At 45.9% G+C, this 15,706-nt stretch overlaps 1 protein-coding gene across 1 annotated transcript; it reads right to left on the bottom strand.

The window, feature by feature from the left end:
- Positions 1 to 1,961: 1,961 nt before the first annotated feature.
- Positions 1,962 to 15,405, bottom strand: LOC309884552 (somatomedin-B and thrombospondin type-1 domain-containing protein-like). The gene is made up of 5 exons (XM_082773636.1): positions 14,988 to 15,405; positions 11,401 to 11,595; positions 10,379 to 10,457; positions 7,836 to 8,012; positions 1,962 to 2,944 (listed from the first exon to the last, which is right to left on the bottom strand). The coding sequence occupies exons 1-5, from the start codon at positions 15,202 to 15,204 to the stop codon at positions 2,827 to 2,829; spliced, it is 786 nt and encodes a 261-aa protein (XP_082629762.1). The 5' UTR covers positions 15,205 to 15,405; the 3' UTR covers positions 1,962 to 2,826.
- Between the last annotated feature and the right edge of the window lie 301 nt (positions 15,406 to 15,706).

Raw genomic sequence — 15,706 nt, 5'->3', positions numbered from 1 at the left:
ACTTAGGAAATATAAAACATTTTAGCATTCTAAATCCCTCTCTTTTCTCTGTGTCCATCTGTGGAGACAAATCAGCAAAATGCATGAATTCAAAGCAACTTCAGTCAACTTAAAATGCATTTTAGCAAACCAACTCTGAACCTTAAAAAATATAATCGAGATCAGATCCTGTAGCAATCTGACCCAGAACATTACTTCTGAGCAGTCTATCCTCAAAATTCTCAACTCTCCATACCTTGCTCCACTCTCTTAAGAGACTGAGTCTGCAAACTTTTTACATGTCAAATTTATACTGAAACCAGCTAGAGTTTCCTACAGCTTCTGCTGGTATAGAACAAAGCATTACAGGAAGGAAGGAAGGAAGGAAGGAAGGAAGGAAGGAAGGAAGGAAGGAAGGAAGGAAGGAAGGAAGGAAGGAAGGAAGGAAGGAAGGAAGGAAGGAAGGAAAAACCTTTTATAGCTCACTTATTCTCAAGACACTGAAGCAGGAGCATACTCTTCAATTTCAGCAAGGGTTGGGGTCAAGGAGGCTGTTTCATACCATTTACATGTGGCAGATGCCAATCACCATTTCCTAAAAGATCCACAACCAAATGGTTTAATGTCAATACTAAACATTTGGCAGCAAGTGTTATGACAAAAGTCTTATACACAAATATAATACGGTATCGCTTAAGTACTCAATAGAAGAAAGGGATTGCAATTAAGGTGCTTTAAGGTACCACATAATTTCATTGATTATAATAAATGCTTCTCCCACTTGACAATATCATGTATTGTCCAGTACAGACTCTTCCCACCTGGTTGGTTCTGTTATTATAGGAGAGGGGCACCAGGATGAACACTACATTTGGAAGACTGATTTTTTAAGCCTTACTAAACAGAAATTACATCCTTTAGTGATTCAGTACTCAGTTCTGAAAGCATGTGATATGAGAAGGGGTTCATGTTGTCAAAAGTTGAGTTGATTTTGAAAGTGAAAAATGTTTCCAATAGCAGGCTTCATTCTGCTGCTGAAATGAGCAGCTGCCTCCTTAGGTTCTTGTGGCCCAATACAGGGTTTCTGCAGGATAAAGAAAGCCTTCCAGTGACTAAATGCTACTGTGATTATGTATCTCTGGCAAGAAAAAGAACATGACTTCCAGCTTGATAGACATTCCTCGTTGCAAAAAAATGGTGCACTCTATTTATTCATAAGCCATTCCTCAGCGGATCACGTCCCTCTGTTCACAAGCCAGTGAGTTTTCCTGAGCAGGCCACAAAGGCAGATTATGTCAGACAGTGAAGCACAAGCTTTTTTTTGTTAATCCAGTTACTCTGGGATGAGATCACCCCACCGTGAGTCATTAAATTCACACAGACAACTTGTAACACACAATAAGAAGCGAAGCCTTGTTCTAGAATCCCTACTGCACTGCTCAGGAGGCATCAAGAGCTTTTAGGCCTCTCAGCACCATACTACACATCTATCTATCCGTCTGAAGCACTTATCCTCAGTGCCCTGTAAGCTTTTCACAAAAGCCAACATAGACTCTAGGTGGGTTTCAAGACCCAAAGAACAGGCCTAGACTACAGATGGACTTGAGCATCAAAACTTTCTTCTGAACCCACCTCCAGCCACTCAGCTGGGTTTTGATGAATGTAATCACCTAGATGTTTGCCACTGCAGCGCTCTGCCACAAGCCTTTTCTGTGCCTGGCCTTCAGGTTATAATTCTTTTAAGGAGATTCAAAGTTATGTGTACATTAAAAGAAATATATCCTCTTCTGCATACTGGTAGGTCATGGTGCTCAACTTCCTTCTGCAAATCCTCAATGGTTATGGAACTGGACAGCAGCGACTTCTCTTACCTGCTGGAGCACAGGAGTGGACAGCAAAATTGGCTGGAACAAATTAAGTAGGGTCAGAAACTAAAGAGATGGCACTACACAGGTTAATCAATCTCACACTGGGAGAACATCTTCAGTCTCTTTTATTTCCATTTATAGAAAAGTGTGAACATAAATCATCAGACTATAAAGAAAATATTTCAAATATTTTCCAGTTAAAAATACAAGGCTACAGCCGACCCCTCCAGGTACACCTGGGATAACTTGCTATTGGGATGAGTTCCAGAACAGCACAGCATTTTGGGGTAACTCCAAGATGCTCCTTGAAACCTGAAGTCAAGGACCCATTTATCCCTGGTACCTTCTATTCTCACAGATTTGAACAGGCTCATTTCTAAGTTTTTCCATTATCTCAGCAGCACAAGATCAGCCCTCTGTAAGAGTGAGGATCAATATGGAAGGAGGATCAATATGAAATGATGAGACCGGGGGCAGGTGGAGGGAGGCAAACAAAAGGGAAAGATATATAAGCACTGGCATCCATGAAGAAATACTATTGCCATGAAAAGAAGGCACTTGAGTTAAATCATTCTGCTGTTGAATTTTTTTAGTAGGACTTTAGAAAACAATCATTAAACTTGGGTTTATGTGGACTTTTTTGTCTGCTTTCTTATGTGAGGATGGGGAGGGTTAATTTTAAAGACAGCAGGGTCAGAAAGACCTCTGTCAGGCAGAAGAGGCTACACAGAAAGATATACAGATATACAGATATTCTGGATATACAGAAAGAGGCTGGCACTTCACTGCCAGCCTGATTTCTTTGGAAATTGAGGAGTACACACAGACAGAGATGACCCAGTGCAGACAGCAACCTCTTGAACGTAAGCAGCATAGCCTCTGACATGGAGAAGTCATTGTTTTGGCTGTGATTATTCTTGCTGCTCCGTGTTTGTGCCAGACAACTGTCACACCACTTGCTTGCTGAGACTGTCAGGGGTTAGATGAACAAGAAGCTGTGAACAGAAGGACAGGAGCAAGTGTCCAGCTGGCGAATTCTCTTCCAGGTTCCCCTGCATTGAGGGTTCCCTACTGCTTGCCAGTGCAACAGCTGATTCCTGAAACACAAGCATAAGAGGGAGAAAGTCACCGCGCTGCACTGCTGCTGCAGGAAGTCACTTGTACAAGCAGGGCTTAAATCACTGAGTCAGTCCCGTTCAGTTTCCTAACATCAGTTTTCACTCCATAGACCCAATTCTCCCTTTCTGCTGCTGTGAAGTGGCAGCAGGCAGTGATCCCCATAGGATTACAATAGTGTGAAGCAGTCCTCACAGGAACACTGGACTGAAAGAAGCCAGAGCAGCACATACTGCAGACGCTAAGTCCAAAATGATTCACAGAAACCTTCCTTCTAAGGTGTTCATCGTTGCATGCAACAACTCACGAAATGCTCCCACATCCTCGTAGCTCCTGTACTGAAACACTTGACAGGCTGCATGGTGGGCAAAATCTCTGTGTGTTTCCCTTTCTGTGCTCCCCCTCAGCAGACGGAGCTCTGTTGCCATCCAAGGCCACTGAGATGCTGAGTACCCAGCACACATAACCCACAGCACACTTCCATGTGAGCAGGTGCAGGGACGTGAGCATCTCTCTCTGTACAACCACGTCAGTGGACCATCTGCTAAAGTTATTCTACCTTGCTAAGAGCTGCATGCTAACACGGCTTCTTGATTGCAGCTGGCTAGAGGTACCAGACCTTCCTTTGTTGGAACAAGGCTACTGACAGGTCTCTTAAGAAGATGAAAAACAAACAAACAAAAAAACCCACAACGCTGTTCCCTCAGGCAGTCCATCAATTCATTGACCAGAACTGAACAGACAGATATCCTATTAAAACAACCAAGCAGATCTATAGGCTGTTTTTCACAATCAGTGGCTGCAGAAGAAATGCTGGCCAAAGAGCCACAGAAACTAAAAATCTGCTATAGCAAAGGATCACTGCAGGCAGTAGCAGCACAGGCTTTGATACAGATACTCCCTCATGAGCATATATACCTGGGCTTGAACAGGAGACTTATAAAACCCATCTCCACAAGCAGCTGGAGTACAAGAAACAAGACATGCAGTGTGTTCCTTTCCAGAAATCATCATTTACTAGCTTAAGGGAGTTCCTCACATCAGTGCGTCTCAGACCTGTCCTTTGGAGAAGCACAGATATCACGATCTCCAGATACCCTCTTGCCCTGTGCAGAGGGCTGTCAGCAGAACAGTCCAACAGATCCCTAACTTCTGCTTGTTTTATAGTTCCGTGGAAACTGGAATTAGTGCTCTAGCTCCATGAAGATAACTCTGCCCTTAGTTTAATGAGATGTCATGCTCCAGAGCAGGGTTTTATGCATCACACATGGTTGGAAGAAGACTCACTGTATTTTTCTTCTGGCTTCAGGTCATCTCAAAATACCAGAATCTACACAGGGAGGATTAAGATCCCAGATAAAGCAGGCTGCACAGATCAATCCCATCCCCTTCAAAACTTGGGCTGCAGCTTTACCTTTAAAAGGCTTTACTCCTTAAACACATAAGCTAAACTTGCCAACTCCAGCCTTGCTGGTGGGGAAGGCAAATGCTGACTTTGCTATAAATCAAGTCCATCCATTCTCTTTCTTTCCCGCCCCGCCATGAGCATAGGCATAAACTACTGCAGTCTGGACATTTATGTGCTACAACCGCTACAGCTTGCTCCAGATGATGAAGAGCAGCCGATCCTTCTAGACACAGGCTGAGTAACAGTTTCACAGATGTCAAGTTTGCTGCATTGTGCTTTATTTGTAGATCTTTCAGAAGATGATCCAAAATTAACAGATCAATTTCCTGGCTCAATGCTCTGCATTGTTTATCTCTTAACCTTCTAGAAGGAGGAAGCCAATCCAAGCAATTGAATTATCCCTGATGGCCACAGAGACCTGGAAATAAATCAAATATTTTGGGAAACCTCCTGAGCTTGCACACATTTCACAACAGGGGTTAAAATGAACTAGCATCTTCTACAGAGTGGGAGACAGGTGGAAGGCACAGATAACAAGCATCTCCAACTTGACGCATTTATAAGCCAGACTCCACTTAGACATTAGACGATAATTAGGAAATACTCATCAAAATATACCAGCATTGCTGAGTTTATTTTAAACTCTGTCAGATGTTTTCCTTCCTGAGAGTCACTCTTGGAACAATATCTCAGGGAGCTTAATGCTGGCACAAGCTGCCGAACTGACAGTGCGAGAAAAGCAAAGCACAGGCACGGCGTGGGTGTGACGGAGCAGCAGCTGTGCATGCTTCCCCGCACAGCCTCAGCCAGGCAGACCCAGGGCAGCACGATGGCACAGGGCAGCTGGTGTAACCACTGCTCTAAGGTCACCAGCAAACCACCCACAGCTCCCCAGCAGGGTGTCTGGCAGGGTTACACAGGTGAAAATTCAAAATGAGAGTGAGCTGAGTATGCAGCCAGACTCATGAGCGGATCTGGGTGTACTCACCCAGGCTGCATCCTAGGCTCTGGCATTAGCTTTGGCCTCCCACCATCCTTTATCTCAGGGCAGCAGTTGCCTTCCCATCTTCTTCCACTGTTCTTTCTAAGCATCACATTTATGCTCTCCACATCTGGCCAGCAAATCCCAGCCTGAACAGCTCGCCACACGTTCTTCTCACAGCACTGCTCCATTCCAACACTGCACGCTCAGATACATCCACTGACTGACAGAAGGCAGAAGCCTTTTCACAGACATTTCCCTCACCCTACTCAACGGTTATCCCCACCAAGAGTCCTTTCCTCCACGTAACCTGGTTGAAAAAAGGTGTATTATTTCTGGAAACTCTAATTATAGTTAGCTCTGTTAATATAAAGAATAGCTGTATTAAATATTCAGGATGTTGATATCACACAAATCAAGCAATGTATCCAGCCCTAGACAAGAATCAACTTGATCCACCACTGTCAGGTCACAGTGTTGAGCACCAGGTCACGCCATGAAGGTTCTCTAGTGGACGTGTGGGGGTCATCTACAAATCCATGTGAAACGTAAGGGAAACTTTCTCACACACACACAGGAGGAAGCTGCAGGCCAGACATCATTCATGTTCCACCAGCCATTTGCCTGCTCATCTCTGCCAAAGCTGCCCAGCACTGCCAGTTCAAGGAGACATAAAGTGTGTCTCCATCGTCCTGCAGATAAGAGCTTTGCTCAGGCCAGCCCAGGCCCAGCGCTGCAAGCCTACATTGCTACCCTGGTAATGAACTCAAGTGAACACACATGGTACTTCAGCTTGGCACATGCAGAGAGCTCATACCTGCCCAGAAAAATGCCACAGGCATGACTTCATTTGATATTATAGGCAGTAACACTGGAGGGGTGAAAGCTTACTGTGTTAAAAGTTGTTTTCCTTGCTGGTTCTCACATGCCTGATATGAAACGGACCCACCAATTTATCTTCCAGACCTACAGCAAGTCTCTGGGAACAATTCCTAGGTTCTGCTCAGTTCCAGTGGATTCAAACTCGCTGCTGAGACACGGGCCGAGTCCTAGTTCACTGAAGTCAGTGAACCAGTCACCATCCGCTCCAATTCCTTTATGACTACCCATGTTGGCAGGCTGAAGGCTGGAGATGAATCAGATCATCATTCCTGAGGGACACAATCATATTTAATTTGCGCTTCTATTCCACACACAGTGTTGTTCACCCAATAGCTAGGCAAATGAAAATGCCCTCTTCCTTTTTATGCAGTCCTGTGAGGAAACCAATTTCTGAATATACTTTTTATTTTGCTTAATCTGATGTTCCTGTCTGGCTCCAATGTTTTTGTAAAATAACATTATTGTAAGCTTTTAAAATTATTTACATATTGAACACAAGAAAGAGTTTTTCCTTGCCACACCAGTAAGATTTTTTCCTCTTTATATAAAAGCCTTTTGAAACCTTTGTACATAACAGGCTGAGGCAAGGAAGGAAAAGAACCTTACATGATTTCCTCTTACTAAAAGCCTGAGACAAACCCTGATAAAAGGACCAGTATTGGCCGTCTTGCTAGTGCAATACTTTGTGTGCTTAAAGCCTAATAAACCTAGTTTAGAGTTCCTAAGCCAAACAATCATGGTTATTTCAACCTTTATACATGTTTTTAAAATATTCCTCTCCACCACTGACAGACAATGACTTTCCCAGCCAAGGCTGTTTTGCAGTTTCATAGGATGCCTTTAATAAAGCAACCAAAGGGTTAAATTCCGAGAGTATCAGGATAAAAGCAATGCACAAGCTGTGCCTCCAATGACTACAGCAGAGGTTTGGGAGCCAGGACTCCTCTGTTGCTGGCTCTGCCACAGAAGTATTTCACAGCTTCAAGCCATTCCCTTCATCCTCCATCTTCACTAGAGTCTACCCAACCTGTACAAGTAGGGTGGTCTCCATCAATCACCCCAAAGCATTTTCAACTTTCCAGGGAAAGGATGCTGAAAGTGCAAGGAGTTAACAGTATTTCCATCCAACCTCAGGTGCCAGCACTTACCCGAAGTCCCTAAGCCAGCTACCACTTGCCAGGAATATACATAAATGGTCACTTGTAGGGAAAAAAAAAATCCCCAGTGCTTAACAATTTGTTTTATTTGACATCTGACAGAATCGTTAACTTTGGAGGTATGGTTGAAGTGTCTTTAAAACACCAGCAAAAAAACCCCACACAACTGTTCCACTTAAAAGTCAGTGAGATTTAGCAGACTAAGTGCAGGGACTCCCACGCTCTAGACCTATCTCTGCCACTACCTTCACCAGGATATTTCATCTCTGCAAGAAAGTAATTAGAGCATTTCCAGTGTAACTCATGGTATGCAACAAGGATCACCACTTAATATATGTACAGCGCTTCAGCGAGCTGAGTGTAGCGCATTATGAAACTGGGACAAGCAGATCAAGGAACTAAAACAAAAAATCCAACATGAAAAAAGAATCCAAAACTCTTACTTTATGCTTCCGCTGCCATCCCCGTAGCAATGTAGACTCTTGGAGTCTAAAGCTGGGTGCTGACACTCCACGCAGACAGTGTGGCCCTCCCTGAGATACTGCATCCAGTGAGTGTACGAGTGGTGACTGTGCAAGCAGGCCGGCGTGATGGCCACAATCTGGAATTCGACACAGTATCTGCAAGCAAAATAACCAACTAGGTTAGCGCCTTCTGCGGGACTATAAGAGCAAGATGAAATTCAGTGACTACAGATCACTAATTAGAAACAAACAAAATCCATCACCCAAGGCTATGAAAAACAGAACACGTGAAGTACCTGTATTCTGACAAGCTTAAATGGGGAGTAAAGCTACTCTGTGATGCTTTCAACTCACATATCAAATAATAACAGGTATTACCAACACCTCTTTTACAAAGGAGATGCAAATAGGTCAAGCATTTGACTAAAGCCAAAAACCAATAGGGCCAGATCTTCTGATTCCATGCCTGGTATTCATTTGCTCAGCCATGCTTCTCCATCATCTCAATGACTTACAATGAATTTTGTAGAGTGATTTGTGATGGGAGCTAAGATTTGGTCCGTAAAGGTTTTCCTTGCAATGATCTCCCTCCTAAGAGACAGTGAGGTTGTCGTGTCTCGTTACAAAGACTACCAAACTGACATGGCACTTCTGCTCTGCTCAGACTGCTCTGTGCTTCTGCTACTAACCAAACCAGGCAGAAAAGCTGAAAAGAACTGGCCTTGTTTGAAGGGGAAAACCAAGGAAGTTCAGTAACTGTCTACAAACACAGCAAAGAATTGGGTTCTGGTCTAGACTGGTTGTATATCAGTTATCATGGGGATTTCCAAACACCTTCAAGTGAACTGTGCAAGCTGCATGCTTCCATGCCTTATCTGAAAGGGAGCAGGAACAAATGCATGCAGTAGACCTGTGCTGACATTTCCAAATTCTACAGGAAGAAGACTCAACAAACTATGCAAGGGAGGCTCAGGGTCAACAGATGCTCTTTCCTTCAGATACTTAAGTGAGGGGAGTGGACACAACCACACACTATGGAAATGCTTACATGTGCAACAGCATGTGGGGAAATAAACTAACAAGTATTTGGCTACTTCATGCTGTAAGCACAGTTCTGGGAAACTCTACGAGCCATTCACGGGAATTGCAGCTCTCCACAAGAAACAAGTAAACCATCAGAGACTACAATACAGTTCTGTGGAGAACAACCACACTGCAAAGCTGTTCAAGAGGGCTGATAGGATGAAAGATAACCTTTCGTATCAGCACTGTTGCTGCAACTAACGACCCCAACTGGGAAAGAAGAGGACTGGGAAGGTCAATGCCAGCCCTCTGTGTTTGGGGCATCAGTCTGGAGGCAGTTCAGCACACACAGAGGCAGCTGTGTCTCAGTGGGTAAAAGGCAACAGACAGTTTTCTGCACAATCCTGTCTGTACCTGTGCTGTGCAACTGTACTACAGAAGAAAACGGGCAGCATTACATCCAAAAGGAGCTGAAATAGGAGGAGGAAGAGTTTCTCAAAATAGCAGATTTTGTCCCCTTAGAATTTATTCCATTTACACAGAACAGTGCAAACAGCACCTGTTTCCACTTCTGATACCAAGGCATTATCCCTCAGGTCAGCACCTCTCAGCAACACTTCTGGGGGCTCAGCATTAACCCTCAGAAGCCAACAATAGCCATAACATATTTCTATTCCATGACGCCTGTCTCCATTATACAGTTAAAGACTGGATCTCAATGATATACATAGATAGAAAATAAACCCTGGATCAGGAACACACTGTTCTCTCTCATAGAAACTAGTATGGACCAAGGCTCCTGTAAGGCTGGTGTTACAAGTTTTCCAGTCAGTGAGTCTCTTAAGGAAGAGAGACATGCTGGACTTAACACTGGTTAAAGAAGTAGCACAGAAGTTTCATCTGTCAGGATTGCTGAGCAGACACATCACACGCCAGCACCCACAGTCTGACAGCATTAATTCTTATAGAGGGGCCACCAGTCCATCTTATTTGACTATTCGTCCTAGCTAAGTCCACTGCTTCTTAACTGTGCAGTATACCACACATGCTTATAGTAAAGATGCATGTATAAATATTAAATGTGGTCTGTGGTTAGGAATCTTTTCAGGAAGCAGTCTAACTCATGACAGCCACAAAACTTTCAAGAGCTCCTTGCCAGACATCCTGCCATGAAGACAAGCACTGAGCGCTCCAACTGGACACTGAGAAGAGCTGAAGTGACTGGTCTTTGGTCTACTGATCACCCGATCTCAGCTCATGGCATCACTACTGTTTAAGATCTGAATTTCAGCCTTGTACTGGCCTTACATCAAGGCAGTCCAACAACTTTAAGATCCATTGCAGATATTGCTGTTGCTCAGGGGAGAGCAGCACCCTGCTCTAATGAAGTGCTCTTGTCCTGATGGTTCTTATCAGCACGATGCTGGGCCCTGAACTGCTACCAGAGAGATGTTCAAGGTAGAATATGACTGTGTCACTGTGCTGAATCTCCAACTTACCCCACTCTTTCATTGCCATCATCTGCAGCTCTTTTTTTCCTCGCTTTTCCAAACCCTCCTGTTGTTATTAACGCGGGGACTGCATATATCAAAGAGAAAAAATACACAGAGTAAGTGATAACAGCACACTGAGGCTGTCAATGTCTGCAAAACAGTGAAGATGGACCTTTAATCTCATATGGTTTTATTTTTGGCAGGAGAGAAAAACAAATATAACTTTGTATTTTCATATTATCAGTGACCACCAATCATTTCATTGAGAAGAGAATCTGTATAGCTACTATATTTTTGCCTGAGTAAAGCAAACCTTTGCATCTCTGAAGTGGAGTAAGGCACTCCCAAAAGACAGAGCGGGAGGCAATATTCACTTAATGCCAACTCTCAAGAGGATTGGAAAAGCCAGTTGTAACTAGAATCCAGACTGGACAGATTTTGACCCAAAAATAACAGTAACAAAAATAATGAGCAGTTCTTCTAAAAATCAGCAAATGTATGTCATAAAAAGTTAACCAGGACAAACTCAAATCAGGTATTTCTCCACAAAGCAGCAGGAGGTTTACTCTGCATGCACTCTGTTCCAGTGCAGAGAAGTCATACCTTGCCTTTGATGGGTATTGCTCCTTCATGACTTTTTACAGATGACTCATTCATTACAAGAAAAAAAAAAAGTGCTCAACACTCACTTCCAGAAGTTTTAAACTAGCATTAATCTACCAACTCTATCGAAAGTGCCAGAGATTTACAGCTGTATAAGTGAGAACACAATAGGTCTGTAATATTTCACTTTTGAAACACACCAGACCACAGCAAACGGCAGGTGCTATTTTTAAATATTGTCCCAGGAAGGATATCTCTAAACCCCTGCGTGAAGAGCTCAGTTCTCAGTTACACCAGACAGGCCCAGAGCAAATCTGCTGGTGTCTCAAAACAGCTCTTTTCAAATACAATAAAGACCAAGTCTGCTGGCGTAAACAAGAGTCCTACCCCTATTACCAAGACACTTACACTTTCAGCGGACTTACTCAGGTACTGTTTGCACTCTGTTCCTTGCTGAGTCCAGTACTCCACGCAGCCAGCCCTCTCCTCCAGAGGAGGGCACACCTCTCCTCCATTCCTGGGCTCCTGGATGACATGCCTCCTCCGAACACGGTATGTTGTCTTGCAAGGCTCTGCACAGCCACTCCAGACACTCCACTGAGATACAACACAGGGCATAACTGGAAGAAGAGTAAGAAACAGGAGTGTAAAATGTTACAGAAATGAGGCAAGCAATGCTCCTTCTCCAGAAAAGACACTTATTGACACAGCTCTGTACAACCTTCCTTTTTTCACAATTGTCCCAAAGTTGTGCCAGGCACTTCCCAGTAGCTCGGTTCCCAGGAGTCATCTGGCCAGAAGTTCCAGCCAACCAACCCAGTCCAAACTACATGGGGCCACTCACCTCCCTCTAGCTACGCTGCTGCAAGCTTCCAATGCAAACTGGTACCTGCACTGAATGAACTGTCACACAGAAAATGACAACCAGCCATGGAGTATGAACCTCTGCATGGCTGGCTGGAGTTGATGGCAGAGTTCTAGAAGTGAAATACAATACAATAGCTTCCAACTTGTACATGTTGGTACCAATTTCAAGACATTTATCCATGACTTTAAGTTTTGGGAATCTTTAGTAAGTAATGCATCAAAAATCTTCATGTCCTTGAGCATCCCTACCTGTTCTCACACAGTATTTTTGGTGCCAAAGTCCAAAGCTTCGGCTTACAAGCAGCTGCAGAAACGTCTCCCCTTAGCATTTAATATCCCCTTCATTCACTCTAAAACACACCAATATCATTCCCTATGTCGCATATCCCCTTTTGTGATCTCTTCCCCATGAGCATGCCCATAGTTGAGCTTCATAGGACTGCACATCTGGAGAGAACTATCCAAAATAACAGAGGAAGCACTTGAGAGCACAATAGCATTCACCTGCTGGCCTCTCTCAACGGCAACCTGGTACAATAGCTCATGATATACTACATCAATTGTACTTAACCAACACAACCTATACATCAAAAACAACACATCCAGGAAAAAAACACTTGCAGGTAAGCCCAGTCAAAAAATTCTACATCCTTTGGATCTACATAAGAAATACAACTTAAGGAACTCATGCCTTGCTCAGATATGCCACCATCAGGACTATTCACTCAGCTCACTTCTGATCACATTCTGCCTATTCCTTCATAGCCTAAGTGACTGGACAAAGAACTGTACCTTTTCTTGGTATTATCCACAGAAGCATTTTAGATTTTAAGCAAACACCTTGGCAGGAAAAAGAAAAAAGAAAAGGAAATTTGTATCGTTACTCCCAGGTCATTGTTGCTGATGTGGTAGGTCTAATACAGCCACACAGGGTACCATAGGTGGGTTTAGCATGCGTGTATTCACATTTTCCACTGACTCCAGTAACTACTGCTTTTGCAAATATTTAGGCAGCAGAAGTGCAATTCCTGTCCTCCCTGAGCCTTTCATCTTCTTGGGTGGCGCTTTCAACTAGCAAACAAAATTTGGAATGAGCACAAAACTCTTATGAGGACCAAGTGAATGCAGCGAGCCTTCCGCTGGCAAAGGGAGAGCAGGGGGATATCAAGGAGCACTGTCTAGCTTCACTGTCCCTGTAGCACTCCTGAGAAAGAATTCTGTGATGCTAAGCCGTACATTTATTATCACAGCATAGGAAGACTACCTGGCACACAACTGCCGAAACATTTCACTGCTTCTGTGTCCACTCTTTGTCTGTGAACCACACCATCTGACCTGACTTAGCAGAAGGCAGAAGGCCACCAGTATTCCAGCCTTGGCTGCTCTGGCATCTCTCTTTCTCCCGGCAGGACACTGGCTGGCCTCCACTGTAATTGTGCCTGGCTAGCCCTCCTGCTCAGGAACTCCTGACAGGTATCATTGGGAACAGAGCCTCACATGCCTTTTGTAATTAACTGTGCCTCACAATTCAATCTTCCTTGCCTGGCTGAAACAGTAACAGGAGCACACAGGCGCAGAGAAGCTGGGATGTCACTGTTTTGATTACATCCCTTCTTCCCTCATGTCTTCAGAAACTTTAGGAAGATTTTTCAAATGCTCTTCTTTTTTGTCCAAAGGCACCACAAACAGTTTTTAAACCTATTCAAAGATTTATCAATTATCTGAGACATTTCATATTTGCAGCAATGTACCACAAGAAAAGCCTGTGCATCAGCTTGTATGCTGCACATTAAAATCCTTTTGTGCATCACATTTATTTTGAATCTTCTGCTCTCTTCAGTTTCATTTGGCCTCAGATATTAATGTCTTTGCCTTCATATTTTGCTTTAAATTTAGTTTGATAAAGTAGCTCTGTAGCGATTGGACAAAAAGAAAACTACAGAAGAAAGGCCAGGCTACAAAGACAGAAGTCAAAGCAGAGTTGGGTCCCTTCCATGCAGCACAGAGGGACCACAGGCAGCAGGGCAGCGGTATCATGCCATGCACAGAGCCAGTCCTCCAGGACCCATCCGAGCCGGCAGGATGCTGTCGTACCGCCGGCATGCCACAGGACGGCACCGCCGAGCACCGTGCGACACCCTGGACACCACGGGACTGGAGCCGTGATTGCCCTTTGCCATTTCCTCATGAGGTGTAAGCACCTGCAAACACATTTCTCTTAGCACCCTGCTGTAACACGAACGGGGGGCGTGAGGGGTTCCTACTGATGCCAGCTATCCCGGCGGACTGCCGAAAGCAGCGGGAGCTGAGGAGAACAGCCAGCAGGGCCGGGGCACTGCTGTGACAGCCTGGGGCCAGCTGTGCCCGCGGGTTGGTGGTGGTCTGTTCACAGTTCGTCTAAAGTGCATCAGGATGATCTTATTTCCTTTCAGCTTCGGGATATTTCCTACCTGCCTTCCAGCTCTCTTTTGAAAGGAAAAAGGCAACTGAATCACAGGAACATCAGCCTGAAGCAAAACCGTGCAAAAAGGCACAGCTATGCAGGCTGGAAAATAAAAAAAGCCATTATGTGGGGGGATAAGTCTCCTCAAGGATGCTATTTGTGGGGAAGGGATATGGGATTGCACCGCTCACTAAAATAACTGATCTCCCTAATACACACCTGTACCTTACCAGCAGACATTTACAAAGGCTCAGCAGCATGGGCTCTGCAGGGCTGCACGGATCAGCAGGAGCAGTGGGTTTGATCCCATCCATCATCAGCAGCCCCCAAAGGCACTGGGACAGGGGACTTCTGAGTTGGGAAACGTCCCATTTCACATGTGTAAACCCGTCAAGTCATTTAAGCTCCCCTTCACCACTCGGAACAGCAGAGCGAACTTCTCTCTTCGGGGTTATTTTGGGGCTCTGCTCCCACTCCAGCTCGCCAAGGCAGGCACGCCCGTCCCTTCCACCATTCCCACACCCATTCTGACACCCCCAGCCCATGGCACCTGGGCACCTCCAAGCCTTGGTGTGGAGCAAAGCTCCCCGGTTCGGCCACCCCACATCCCCTGTCACCATCCCCACACCCGTACCTGAGCCGTGCCCGGTGCGAGACACCTTGAAAGAGGACGGGCAGCGGGGCACCGGGAGCCACACTCACCTGGGCAGGCCCGGGCATAGTCGTGGCAGCAGTCGAGGGTGTGCTCGCACGCCTGGTCGCAGTAGCAGGGCCCGTAGGAGCCGTCGGGCCGCCAGCCGGTGCCCACGCAGGACGGGTCTCGGCCGGGGCAGCACAGCCCCAGGGCGGCACAGCCGGCGGCGGCGCGGCGGGGCAGGGCCAGCAGCGCCAGGACCAGCGCGGCGGCACGGCCCGGCATGGCGGCCCGGCACGGCCTGAAGGGACCGAGGGACGGCTCTGCCCGGCCCCGGTTGCTTTCGTTACTCCCCGGCTGCTGCGGGGGGAAGGAGCCGGCCCGCCTCCCCCGCGCCCCGGCCCCGCCGCTGTGAGGGGAAGGCACCGGGCAGGGCCCGCCCGGCCTCCCGCGGGGTGCCCCGGGGCCGGGGCGCGGCTCCTGGCCTGGGGCCGTGGGTTCAGAGCCGGCTTCCAGAGCCCTCGGGCGGCTCTCGGTGTTCCTGCCGGAGCCCGGAGGCTCCCCCGCCTTCGGGGCAGCTCCACGAAGGTGCTGCGGGGTTTTGAAGGGGATCGCTTCTGCCAGCCGAATTGTCGTGAGGAGTGTCAGCAAAACCAACCAAAAGAGACTTTTTTTATTATTATTATTTATTTTCTTCCCCCCAGATTTGACTCCAGCATATCTCAGGAGGCATTAAAAACCTGAAACTACTCCTCTCCCACTACAGTACAGCAGCTTGTAAGAAAGC

The sequence above is a fragment of the Aythya marila genome, assembly GCF_965140915.1.
Source record: "Aythya marila genome assembly, chromosome: 16".
NCBI lineage: Eukaryota > Metazoa > Chordata > Aves > Anseriformes > Anatidae > Aythya > Aythya marila.
This window is presented reverse-complemented; position numbering and strand designations above follow the sequence as displayed.